This window comes from Tachypleus tridentatus, chromosome 7, assembly GCF_004210375.1.
Source record: "Tachypleus tridentatus isolate NWPU-2018 chromosome 7, ASM421037v1, whole genome shotgun sequence".
Taxonomy (NCBI): domain Eukaryota; kingdom Metazoa; phylum Arthropoda; class Merostomata; order Xiphosura; family Limulidae; genus Tachypleus; species Tachypleus tridentatus.
In genome coordinates this window covers 58,086,264-58,099,776 of record NC_134831.1, presented here as the reverse complement: position 1 = coordinate 58,099,776, position 13,513 = coordinate 58,086,264, and the positions used below count along the sequence as shown (strand labels likewise).

The 13,513-nt window shown below is 32.0% G+C and overlaps 1 protein-coding gene across 2 annotated transcripts in view; it reads right to left on the bottom strand.

Moving 5' to 3' along the window:
* The window catches only part of LOC143255739 (potassium voltage-gated channel protein Shab-like), a 146,967-nt gene that overhangs the window by 16,541 nt on the left and 116,913 nt on the right, over window positions 1–13,513 (bottom strand). For both annotated transcript variants that reach the window (XM_076511894.1, XM_076511895.1), the window contains one exon: window positions 1,790–2,345. In XM_076511894.1, the coding sequence (XP_076368009.1) occupies window positions 1,790–2,345 (556 nt within the window). The remainder of the gene's footprint in view (window positions 1–1,789; window positions 2,346–13,513) is intronic.

The following is a 13,513-nucleotide window of genomic DNA, read 5'->3' as shown; positions in this document are numbered from 1 at the left end:
TGCGCTAGCCGTCCGTAATTTTGCAGTGTAAGACTAGAGGGAAGGCAGGTAGTCATCACCACCCACAGCCAACTCTTGGGCTACTCTTTTACCAATGAATAGTGGGACTGACTGTCGCATTATAATGTCCCCACAGCTGAAAGGAAGAGCATGTGTGGTGCGACAGGGATTAGAACATGCAACCCTCAGATTACAAGTCGCACGCCTTAACCCACATGGCTATGCCGGGCCAGTTTCTTTGTTAACTTGTAATATACCCTATGTGCGTGCACAGTAAATTAAATATTCAGATCAGACAACGATATGATTCAAGCATAGTAGATCTTAATTTATGAACTGTGGACAATAGAGAAGGCGTAAATGTACACAGTATTTATTTGTAACCTTGGTTTTTTAACTAGCTCCCACAACACATCAAATTTACAATTTATAACTGAATTATTTTCAGCTTTTCTTGTACTTTTAAAAACGACGCACAAACATAATCATGCACATACACAAGAATTATACCAGACAAACCACAATTTCGTAAATTAATATAATTCGTAAAGAACAGCTTTAACTCATCAATTATATTTAACATAACCAAAACTATAAAAGTAGGTGGAATTTTGAAAAAAATAAGGTGGATGAAATTAATCTTACTTACGAATGATAAAATTCGTCATAACAAATTCTTCTGTTTGAAGTCGTAGCCTAAATTGTATAAAACATAATGAATCTTTTACACTTTTGGTGAGAAAAGAGTTGGATATTTAATATCATCATGCCTTGCATGGATATTTTCGTTTTATACGAAAATCATAGATCATAGGATATGATTGCGTCTTATGTCGCAATCTCTACAAAAAGCATATAGTCATGTATATTGCATAAATATAGTACTTTAGTCTCAGATGTAGAAATACTCATAAAGCTACACTGTCGGAGCCATTTAATGGCTTTCACTGGTTACAGGACACTGTCGCATGTGGAGTCGATGATTGTACACGAAGCAAACAACTCATTTTTATGTTTTATCAGTACGTTACATTCCATTCTTTCTGTAACTTTACTTTTCTTGACATGATTACTTGAAAGATTTAATATATATAAATATGTATTCATTTTCTTTATGTTTTTGTTTTTCAGTATGGAATTTGGACTAACCAATATTTTAAATCTCGTGAGAAATTGGAATTACTACCAAAATATCTCTAACAGCGACGCCACCTAACTTGTAAATCAATGAATTCTAAATATTATAAAATTTGTTTCATGTTGTGGTTTGTATTAAGCATAAAGCTGTACAAAGGGCTCTCTGTGCTCTGCCCACCATGTATATCTAAACCCGGTTTTCAGCGGTTTAAGTCCACTGTGCCACTGGGGAGGGGGTTGTTTTATGACATGTTACTCGTAATTATATCGGTATTTTAAGTTATAGATATTAATACTAGTTAATGTTTAGTTCTGATCCAGGTTGGTAGCTTTCCTTGATCAGAAGTTCATGAAAAAGTACATTTTGAATATGCCGATAAAGCAGCAATTATTGGAATTATTTGAATTTTTAGACCTGCTTGTCACAACATTTTTAATCAGAACTTTTTAGACTATGGAAAAAAGAGCTATTTACAAGTGGAACAATTTCAAGTTATCCAAATTTCTGGAATGTGCTGGCTGGGTAGTAGAGAGAGGGGGAATCGTTTTAATATAAATTATTTAAAATAATGAATGATAGTTTGTAAACATCCGACAAACTGGTGGTAGAAGGTCGGCGTAAACTAGGAGATACTTTCAGTTTCTAGCTTACCTCGGGAAGAGAAAGGAGTTTTGATGCCAATTCTTGATCGGTTTCCAGATGAAATCAATGAGTCCGTTGAGGATTGGAAACTCCTTTGTGGCGAGTCCAATTCATCAAAACGAGCCTTTTGTTTCAGTCCTTGTAGAAATCTCGGTTTTTTCAGAGAAGAGGTATTTTGGGTTTCTATTTGGGGCTGTTCGGTGAGTGTCTTACCCGAGGATTCGTCGTAGCTAGCACTATCTCCAGAGGAACTGCTGAGGGTGAGAGCGACAGAAGCATGTGATACTGGGGGCTGACCTGGAACCTCAAGTGACCTTCTTGTTACGGGAGCAGTTCCAATTTGGGAAGAGTCTTCAAGGGGATTCACATATAAGTTACTACGTGCAAGAGAAGAATCTTCGATGGACAAGTCGGCTTGAGAGGCAAAAGGGTGTGTATTGCAGCTTGCATAAGTATCAGAACTCTCGACGCTTCCAATATCCCACATGTTAATTGTCTTCATTTCAATGTTTGCCTGTAGATCCCCAGTGAAGCAGAAATCCTGGTCGAGAAACTCTCGAATTTCCTGCAGAATATTTATTTTTTTTTCAATAAAAAGTTAATTGTCTACCAAACTGAAAATGTTTATATATTTATTTATTTGCCATTGTTAATCAACGTTAACAATAAGCTGTATTAGTTAGGATAACATAATGCTCTGAAGATAAAATATACCAATGCACAAAAACACTAAATATATTGCCTGCTTTTATCAAACAATATGTTTATTATCTTACCATCTTCCACAGATTGGCGACCATCATAGTTTTACCAGTATACCCACCTCTCTGTTGGACATTAATTAGAATCTAGAAATCAAGCAGATTGTTTGTAATCTAGCCTCACTCTCTTTTTGCTCTAGAAATTAACTGATGTGATCAAAATAAATACATGCGCTTTACTTATGTCATCATAACAAATTCATGCGCTCCACTAATGTCATCATGATACATTCGTACACTCCACTAATATCATCATGATACATTCGTACACTCCGCTAATATCATCATGATAATTCTTGAGCACATTTGCTAATAAACAGTTTATTTCTAATATAGTGTACAATATTAATTATCACATGCAAATGAATCAAAATTTCGGTTTCTGACATATCTTTTCAGAGAATACGAATGAGTACTATTTTTGGTACAATTCAATTAATGACAGTCCTTTCAAGATGCCAGCACATATCTTTCAGTAACTCACAATTGCACAATATTATTTTAAATATTACTACCGTGACAAGCAAATGTGACTATTGTTTTTTCTTGTGAAGCTAAAACTTATGGAGATATTCACGGTTACAGACAGTTTATCAATTAACTGTTATCAATAAACACGAAGGTCAAATCTAACTTCAGCTGTAAAATCAAGAGATTTAATGCTAATTATAAAAACATAATATTTTCATTAACTCAAACAGTTGAACTTTTCGAGATTTATGTGGAAGTATTTCAAAAAGCATGAATATATATTTGGTAGAGTGTTAAATAATTTCCATATCTTTTAGTTCAAATAAAAATTAAATAATTTCACTAAGCCAAGGTTTGACAATAAAGACTAAAAGTGGTGCCCTCTAAAGTTTCTCCTTCATGATGTTCTTGAAATAAAGCAGAACAGTATGGAAGGTTTTAAACATATGTATGATATGGTATATGCTAAAATATATATATATTTTTTTACTGTACTTGTATTCCTGTTGTTTGAATTTGTAACATGTTCATTATCGTACATTTCTGATTGAGAAGTAGTGGCCCAAGCAGTCCCATTCTCCCCAGCTCAAGAAATCGCTAAGGTGACCTTTGCTAATATAGGGCAACAGTATTATAGAATAATGGAAAAGTTTAAAGTAACTACAATGAAAAGAATATTATCCTTCAAGGAAACTTGTCCTTACCAGATAAAATTAAAATCGAGGTTCGCGTTCCAAAAATATAGGAGCTATTAGTGTGGCTGGGTTAGGGCGTTGGGCTCGTAATCTGATGGTCGCGGACACGAATCCTCGTCGCACCAAACATGCTCGCCATTTCAACCATTGGGGCGTCATAATGTTACGGTCAACCCCACTATTCGTCGATAAAAGAGTAGCCCAAGAATTGGCAGTGGGTGGTGATGACTAGCTTCCTTCCCTCTTGTCTCACACTGGTAAATTAGGGACGGCTAGCGCAGATAGCTCTCGTGTAGCTTTGCGCGAAATTCCAAACAAACAAACACCACCAATAGGTCCACCAATATCGAAACTTTCACTTAAAAGTGAAAGGGCACTACTGCAAATTAAACACTAGAAAGCATAAATAAGCCAATAGCTTTAAGAGAAACAACGTACTTTATTTCCGGATGAAACTGTGCTTAAGAGTTTGTTGTATTATTTTCTTAAGCAAAAATTACGTTTACTACCGTATCCGTTTATTACCATAAAACACTCACCAAAAACAGCAGTAGAATTTAAAAGCCAAAATATCCTCATGTAAACATTTCCTATAAAATTTTGTACGCACCGTGAAAAATATTTTAGAACACTTATAAAAATATTTATCTGATTGAAATATAGCTAATTGAGGTACAACATGCAGTTAATTCATTATTATAGATTATTCTAACAAATACTACCCCAAACATGCTAAAATTATGTAACATATATATATATATATAATTATGTAACGTATATATGAGAAAAGCCTATAATAAACATTAGAATAAGTATTTGATTTACAAATTTGTTGTTCGTTATCTTATCCTATTCCTTACTTTGCAGTTTTATTTGTGGAGATCTGGATGTTTTTTAACTTCTTTGACCATAACAGAAAATTTCATTTAGTTCTGAAAAAGCATTGAAAGGCTTAACGATATTAAATTTTTACGTTATTAAACCTTTTTATTACACGCTACTCTTTTCATTGATTTAGTAATTTATTGCTTTAATCTTATTACCATATAGCATATAAAGCACACGATTTAGATTAGAAATACTGAATATTACTTTCCTTTGTATTATGGCTCGGCATGGCCGGGCGGTTAGGGTGCTCGAGTCGTAATCTGAAGGTTACGGGTTCGAATCCCCATCACACCAAACATGCCTACCCTTTCGGCCGTGGGTACGTTATAATGTGATGGTCAATTCCACTATTCGTTGGTAAAAGAGTAACCCAAGAGTTGGCAGTGGGTGGTGATGACTAGTTGTCTTCCCTCTAGTCTTACACACCTAAATTAGGGACGACTAGCGCAGATAGCCCTCGTGTAGCTTTGCGCGAAATTCAAAACAAACCAATCCTTTCGTATCCCAGATGATATGGAACGTTTCTATGAAAAGTGAGAAATATCAGCGTCTAAAATATGTTTGATAATTTTAGTTGGGAAATTGGCTGCTATTGTATTTTTAAACAAAAGCAAATTGAATATAGTTTTATTGTTAGCTTGAATTAGTATTAAACATGTCCCAACGTTGTTTTCCACTGAGCTAAAACATTTTCTACCTTTAGGTTTATTCAGCTAAATTTGATAACAATTATAAGCAATTGGGTGCTGATAATAAGGATGATAAATTATTATTAGTGAAGTTTATCATACATTTTATATCTATAATTTTGATCTTTATTTCAAATTATAGTATGCTCACGCATTGACTTAAATAATTTTTTGTATATGCAAATTAATGATATTATAGTTCATTAATATACACGTGTGTGTGTGTATGTAATATAATTTGCTTTTGTTCATCCTACATATTGAAGAACGTTTTATGATAATCTATCAATTTCAAACTGAGTAAACACTAAAACTGGTAAGACTTCGTTTATAATCTTGCAATTTGATCTAATATTTACAATTCAGTTCAAAGTATTTGGAGAGTTTTAAACCAGTTTTATTTACCAGCTATTACATTTCAAAATAAACTTCATAAATAAATTATGTGCTTGTGTTTTTTTTAATAAGTTATATTAGTCCAACTTAAGTTGAATACTTTGGTTATAAAAGCTTCAGAGCTTTATTGGATATACGCTTGAAAACGCCGCTTTTAGCAAAATTATTTAAAAAACGGGTTAGTGAAATTTCGTAGCAGTAGGGTTTAGAAAAGCTGCGAAAGTCACTGTATTAGAATTATTTTGCTTAATCGAAGTTTGCAGAAAATTCAATTCTTTGGTTATTATATTTTATGATCTAACTATTCGTTAACTTTAACTGTACATAAATATATACATACAGAGTTCGTAAAATTTCAAAACTTCCTGTGCTACAATCAGAATAAAATCATATTTATTTTAAGTTTACGATATTTTGAAGTTAGAAATATACTTTCATACAGTGATTTGAAACTCGGTGTAATAAATTTGATCTAACATTTTACCTGCTTTAGAGTTTAGTTTCACGTGACGTCACTGTTGCATTATTCAGAGATTGCAGTTCAAATTGTCAATCACGATATTTTAAAATATTATTTTTTTTTATTTTTTTCTGTAATCGAAAGTACATGATTGCAAAAACCATGTAATATGTATTGTATTAGGCCCGTTAGTTGTGATATTTAAACATCATTATATGGTCTTTAATTACTTTTTGAAACATTATGCGAAGCTTATATAAAAACTAGACAACAAAAATGTCCACTAATAAAGAAGTATAAAGTTAAAGGTGACATAACCTAGATAAATCTCTTCGGTTTTAATTGGACAAACGTCAAGTAAAGCAGCGATTTCAACCTTTGATATAATATTAACTTTGTAAAGTACTTTTAAATTACATTTTAAAGTAATATACTTCAGTAAATATATTTTAAAACATTTTTTCTAACTGTCTTACGGATCGGCTGAAATTTCCCTGTGGATAGGCAGTTGAGAACCACTGAAGTGTAAAAATAAAATGACATGATTACTTGGAATTTTCACTCATTGTTTAAATTGGGTATTTTTTGAAAGTCGCAGTGAATTTTTATTTCGGTTATTATATTTTATTCTATACTTTTAGTTAGTAAAAGAACTGATATGGAATTTATTGTATTTTAAATACTATTCACGTTTTCCTGAAATATGTATTTTTGAGGACACAGAGACTATAGCATTTTTAGCATGTTGCATGTAACGTTAGGTTTGTAACGTATACTTCTTTCAGCACAAACATGCGGCAATGACAGTTAACCCACGTGAAAGTTATTTTGGATATTTGCCAACAGATGGAAACTAATAATATTTATTCTAACTTGTCATTCTAAGCAGTAGTACACTAGGCACTACATCATAAACGTGCTATTTTTGTTAAATAAACGTCACGGATACCATGGTATTGTGAACTGGTTCAACTGACTTGTGAGAACGAAGCCTTGTTCTGAACATCTATAACTCATATGGTCATACTATAATGGAACTTTTGCTTATATGATACTGGAAAAACATTTTTTTTACGTGATGTGCAACCCCCCATTTCTCAGAATTTTTATTCTGTGTACATGTAGATTTGTAATAGGGTCGCAAATTTCCCGTTTCTCGTCACGGAGAACCTTATTTTTATTCATACTCAGGATTCAAATATGATGTCATAAATGCGCCATTCGCAGATCTAATGCACTGGCGTCATGTATATAAGTATAATAGTGCTGTCTGTTGTACGTCCTTGTAAATACTTTGCAGGATGTGGATGGATATTCACCAAAATTTTTATGAAGGTTCATTTGGTCCATGGAGAAATACATAAAAAATTTTCAATTTTGCATTTTGCGGTTTTTATGAGTATTTTTGGGTTTGTTTTACCACTACTTCGCCCCTGTTGATGATCTTCACCAAATCTGGCAGAAAGGTTTGTTGGATCAATGAGGAAATCCATGCAAACTTATAGTTTCACATTTTGTATTTTGCTGTTTTTATGAACGTTTTTTAAAATTATATATAAACTATAAAACTTTTCATGTCCAAAGATAACCTTTCATTGATGATGAATTTACATAAATTTCGTGCAGGGTACAAGAACCCCAGCTAGTGTGTATAATGATAATGAAAGATGAATTGCGTTGAAATATTATAAGGATCTGATTGTTTTAAACAGCTTATAAAGGATTGTTTCTTACCGTGTATTGAACTTTTATTGCTTAAATGTAGAATTATATTTCGAATTAGCCTGAAAACAGTTTTCTTACCCTACACCATAATATTAATTACCTGTGTTTTACTTATTTTATCAAGTTTTGTATCATCAAAATAATATAAAAACGTAAATTACGTCTCGTAAGTTTAAAGTTCTGTTTAAATTGATATCCTTTAGGATTCACGTTTGAAACGTCAATCTATAAAATTCTGTCTGAAATCAAAAGAATTTACAACCCTAATTTAAAATAACTGACGTTCATTATATTTAATATAGTATGTTACCAAAGTTAATATTCATTAATACTTTCTGAAATAGTCACATTAGTTTTCTTGCAGAGACGACGCTAGGTGTTTGAAAGAGTTGGAACTCGAGCTCAAGGACGCGTGAATTTTTGGTGTTTCGGTATGATATCGATCGTAATTTTATAATTTGGTTTTTCAAGACAACTACTGGGGTTTCGGGCCCCGTATGAAAATGCTTTGCGACGCCCCTGTTTTCTTGACATGTTATACAACACAAGTTATCCCTGAAACTGAGTTAATATTATGCGAACAAATGTAAACATTATATAGTGAAAAATCACACTAAACAAAACAAACTGTCAGAAGTCTGGTGTTAGAGAAATTAGTTTCCTCCCACACATTCGTGTGTCCTCTTCCTTTCAAGGTTTTCCTTTAACAAGAATAAAACGTGAGGCTATACACGACATTGTGTTCTTTTATTATGAACACGGTATAAATAATGCAGTACTATCTTAATAAATCTAAAGATGTATATTTCATTATATAAAGATTAATTATTTTTAAAGTGAAATGTAATTTTTTTTTTCAGAAAACAAGCACTTTGTTAACGAAATGTTAATATAAAGAGAGAAAATAACAATAATTCGAATGTATAACCATGGACAAACAGTGCGTGTAAACAATCATGCCTAATGTCAGTGTACACTTTTCTGCTGCAGAAGATATCAGCTTAGAACTGTTAAGTGAATGTTAGTGCAAGCAAAGAAAGGTAAACATGGGAAATAAGATTGTTTCGTTAAGCATTTTGCCATTATGTTGCTAAACAATACATAATCTTGTAAAATGTTGTTTATAATCGTATTATAACATTACTACTAGCAAACAAATTTTAAGTAATAAAAGGTCAAATGTCCAACATTTTAATTTATCTACGTTTACATCTTCAAATTTAGAGATGTATTAACAGATTTTAACTTCGAAAACTGAACATTTTTGGCACCTTTAGTGAGGTAACTTTTCTGAAAAAAATATTTTTCAGGTAATTTAGAATTAAGGCCCAAAGATTAACTATGATTACAGCTAATCAAACCTCCATTTAAGCTATTTTTAAAAATGTTTTTTGATATTGAGAAAGCAGTAGGGTGCTGAAATTTAATGGTTTAGAAAATGTGAACAGTAAAAAAATATGACATGTGTCACATTTTCGTATTAAAAATAAAATTATTTTCAGTTTACTGCACTAACATATGTCGCACTGATGCTTATTTTCGTCTACAGAATGTATCAATAAACTCTTGATGACGAGAAACCCATTTGAAGTAAAAATGTATCTCAAGACGGCTGGTATGGATATTAACACTTTTATTAAAATAAAGTAGAGAACAACGTTTCGAACTTCTTAGGTCGAACCATTGCTCTCTAATTTATTTTAAGAAAAGTTTTAATATCCACAACGGCTTCTTGAGATATATATCAAAAAGTTGCTTATTTATAAATTGAACTTTTTCAAAAACATGGCAATTTATAGATGTCTTGATGAGTTTATGACACATACATATTTAATACTGAAATAATACTTTTCTGTTTGGAAATTGGTTGTTATTCACTTAAAAACAATATTTAGTGATGGATGATAAAGGGCATAGATATATCGTTCTTTCATGCAAAAGTGAGAAAACGTGAAGACTTTCATGCCCCTTGATTAAAGACTAGAGTACATCTGCATTTTTACAAAGCTTGACAGAATTCACAACGACAAAAGGATAAGGGTGTCAAATACAAGAAAGAGAAAAAGAGTTTCAGTGCATAGCATGCGATATGTGAGAATCCTAGCACAAAAGATTAGATGGCGCCACTGTAGATAGTGCACAAAATGAAGAGAAGAGACAATATGGCAGGCTGAAACAACGCTTTAAAAGTACGATACCTTAATACTTGGTACGTTCGCCACCCTCTTCCGATGTTTCAAGAGGGGGAGCACTAAAAGCTCGAGCCACCTGGAATCAAGACGATATTATGACACTTTAACACCTGATTGGCTGAAAAACAATAACAATGTCCTTACCTGGTTTCATCATATTTGTAGTTCTATCTTTGCTAGAATCAAACTAACAATCAATAATTAAAAATTAAAATACATCACGGGAACAAGAAATCATATTATCGGACTTAGAATTATTTTTTGCGTAAGACACACTTCCATCATTATTATAAAGAACCTATGAAAAGTCTTTCCAAACAAATGTTACACCAACCTCGTGCCTAAATTATTGAAAATGACGGTCTCTACGACTATTTCTTAAAATCGTGCTCTTGTTTTGTAGTAGCTCTAAGGGAACACGATTATGCATTAATGAGTGCTAATCAGTATTAACTCTGAGAATATTTGAGATAATGAGTGGGGTTTAGCGCTAAACACTTTACGACATAGTATTAAGACATCATGAAACATTAAGAGTAACCGTTAAAACAAATTACAGTAATCATTTCAGATGTCAGAAATAAGCCGTCAGAACATTAATTCACTTGTTTTGAATCTAATTTTCAATATAAGTACACGCAGAAAAGACAAAAAAAAATTCAGTTTCAAATTATTTTGCTAAGAGATAAGCTTTATATCAATTGAATTTCAAGTATATTTGATGACGCCGGGATAAATTATTATTTTATAATGTTAAATAATAATCAGCTAATGCTTAGCTAGAATAGCTGATACAGTTAATATTCGTATGTAACACAAGAAGATATTTGCAAGTCAAAAGTCTTTCTAGAAAGTTAAAGAACGTATTATTTGTATTTACAAAGAAGTCTATGTCTAAATCAAAATATAGTGTGCAGAACTTAGGGAAAAAAACCCTCAATATTTTGGGCAAAAATAATAACATAAGTTACATTTCAAAAATCATTGTATAAATTCTATAGAATTGAAATAACTTGCACAAAAATCTAGAACAATATAATTAATATTATTTATGTAAGAATTCCACATCTGGAATAATATGATTAACTTATCTCCCCTCTACGTTTAACACATAACCATAAGATCTTATAAATTGTGTATGAGATCACATTAGGAATGCTCTCACCGAGAAAAAAACAAACAAACGATATTGATTCGGGCAGGATTTCATTGTACCAGGAACCTACTGTTCTTTAAATTACATTATCAATTATTTATCGTTTGTGATATTGGGTAGAAAAATAGTAAGATTATATCAATTGTTTCGAATACTCTGAATTTCGATTTCCGTTTTTAGTATTCAGTGATAAAAATACTCAAAATAGATGAGTTTTTTTATTCATCAGAAACATCACTGGGTTTTTATGATGTTCGGAAAACAACTAATTTCAAAAAGTTTTGATAAAAATGAATAAAACCCTGTGACTCGAGCGCTTTCTGTTGACCTTTCTTCTTCAGGGGCAAATTGGGGATAGACTGTTGGACAACAGTCATATGAAAGAAGCTTAATCGTGGATTCTAGCATGTTGGATACAAGAATGTTTCTTTTAGTGCTAAATTTTCATTCAAACTTTAGAACAAGTTATTACTTTGTCAAGATAACTGGTTGGTTAATCTTTAATATAATTTGTCTAACCTTGTCTCTACTAATAACTTACATCGTATGGGGGGAAAAAAAGTATTCAGGTCCAACTAGTAACAAGCGTCTCAGGCATTCAGGGAAAAATACAGACAAAGTTACAAGGATTATACCCTGCATTGCACATCATTTTCGAAATACGGAGTATCAAGAAAATGATTTGCTCAAGCTACACAAATGTAAGCAGAAACTAAATACTGAAATACAGGCCATTTCACTATCCTTCTAAAACGTGGTGTTACGTGTTACATAGTCGAAGTTATTGCTAATTCTCTCTAGAGCCAACTTTCTATAGGTGTGACTGTATACGCCTGTATAGACGTGTATGCACAGAGTAACTGTTCCTACTTGGGAGCTGTTACCCTACTAGTTTTTGTAATGACTTTTTTTTTGAAAGACCAAAGGATATATTAGGTAAATAATAATAAAGTTCAAATTTTGTTGGAGAAACAGTATTGGTAATTATTTCACTTCTAAAGACATAGAATATTTCAATAATTGTCTGAAGTAAAAAAAATTAGGATCGAAAATGTGTTAAACTCCTGTTTGTGTCAGTTTGATTACAACTGTTACATACAGAGGCATGTAAGGCCTCAGTCCAAGCTATCAGGAGTTCAACTGTCTAATATAATCTACAGAATTAAGCCGTTATTAAAACCAAATATTTCATAAATGGAAGTATGTTAGGTTTATAAAAGAAAAGAAAACAACACACTACAAAACAAAGTATATCACAAACTCAGACGGCAGTGTTTATATTCGCCATAATACAAAATATCTTGACGTAAGCCTTTAATTCTCACGTTCAAGAAAACAACTAAAAACGATAATGGAATAGATATTCTGTTAAATACTCCTTTAAGAACAAAAACAACGTAAACGCAGAGAGACGACAGCAGCGTGGAGGAATGATTCTATTGAAGTTTCTATCGACGGTAGCATATTGGGATGATTATCATAATAAGTAGTTCCTTGGAAAATGGAAAAGCCTGGAATCTGAGAAACCAGAAATCAATGACGTCGAAAAAATTCTATTGAAATTTATTTTGAAAAATTCTATAAAAATTGATTTCATTGAAACGTTTAATAATAAATTATTTTAGTTTGATAATAACTAACTAAAAATGGGTAAAAAAATATTATATTAAGTGTACCTTTAACATCAAATCTTATAAGATTCCATCTTTCAGTCTTTAATTTTCAGATGTTAAAACCATATCAATGTTATAACTAAATAACACGAAGCTGATGTAAGTATAATACTGTCTGTTTCCTTAACACGACTGAGGAAACTCTGAATCAGTATTTAATATTTATAAAGCGGACATTAATTAATGAACTATATGTCAGAATATTTTATTAACGGCAAGTTCATCATACAGAACTCGTCTTATTTGTACAGCTAGGGATGAACATTTTGTTTTCATCTGAACGTTTTTCTTTGCTTTATTTGCTGTTAGAATTACTTATCGGTAAATTCTCTTCCAGAGATCCAATAACGGACAGCATTTACTTAGGTAGTGGAAGTTATTGGTTTTCTTCTTTCCGTCCTTCTCTGAACGTTTTGTTCCACCTCCAGTGAATGATAAAAGTACATTAACGTTACTTTTGTAGTTTCCTCGCTCACAAAATATTTCCTTTTGTTTTCTTTAAATAACTCTAGTGATGACATCATAATGATTGGGAATATGATTCAAATGTTAATGAACGAAAACAATTATTTTGAAAAGTTTTACAACCGGATGTGATTTTCCAGTTTCGATAGCGTAACCACTTTT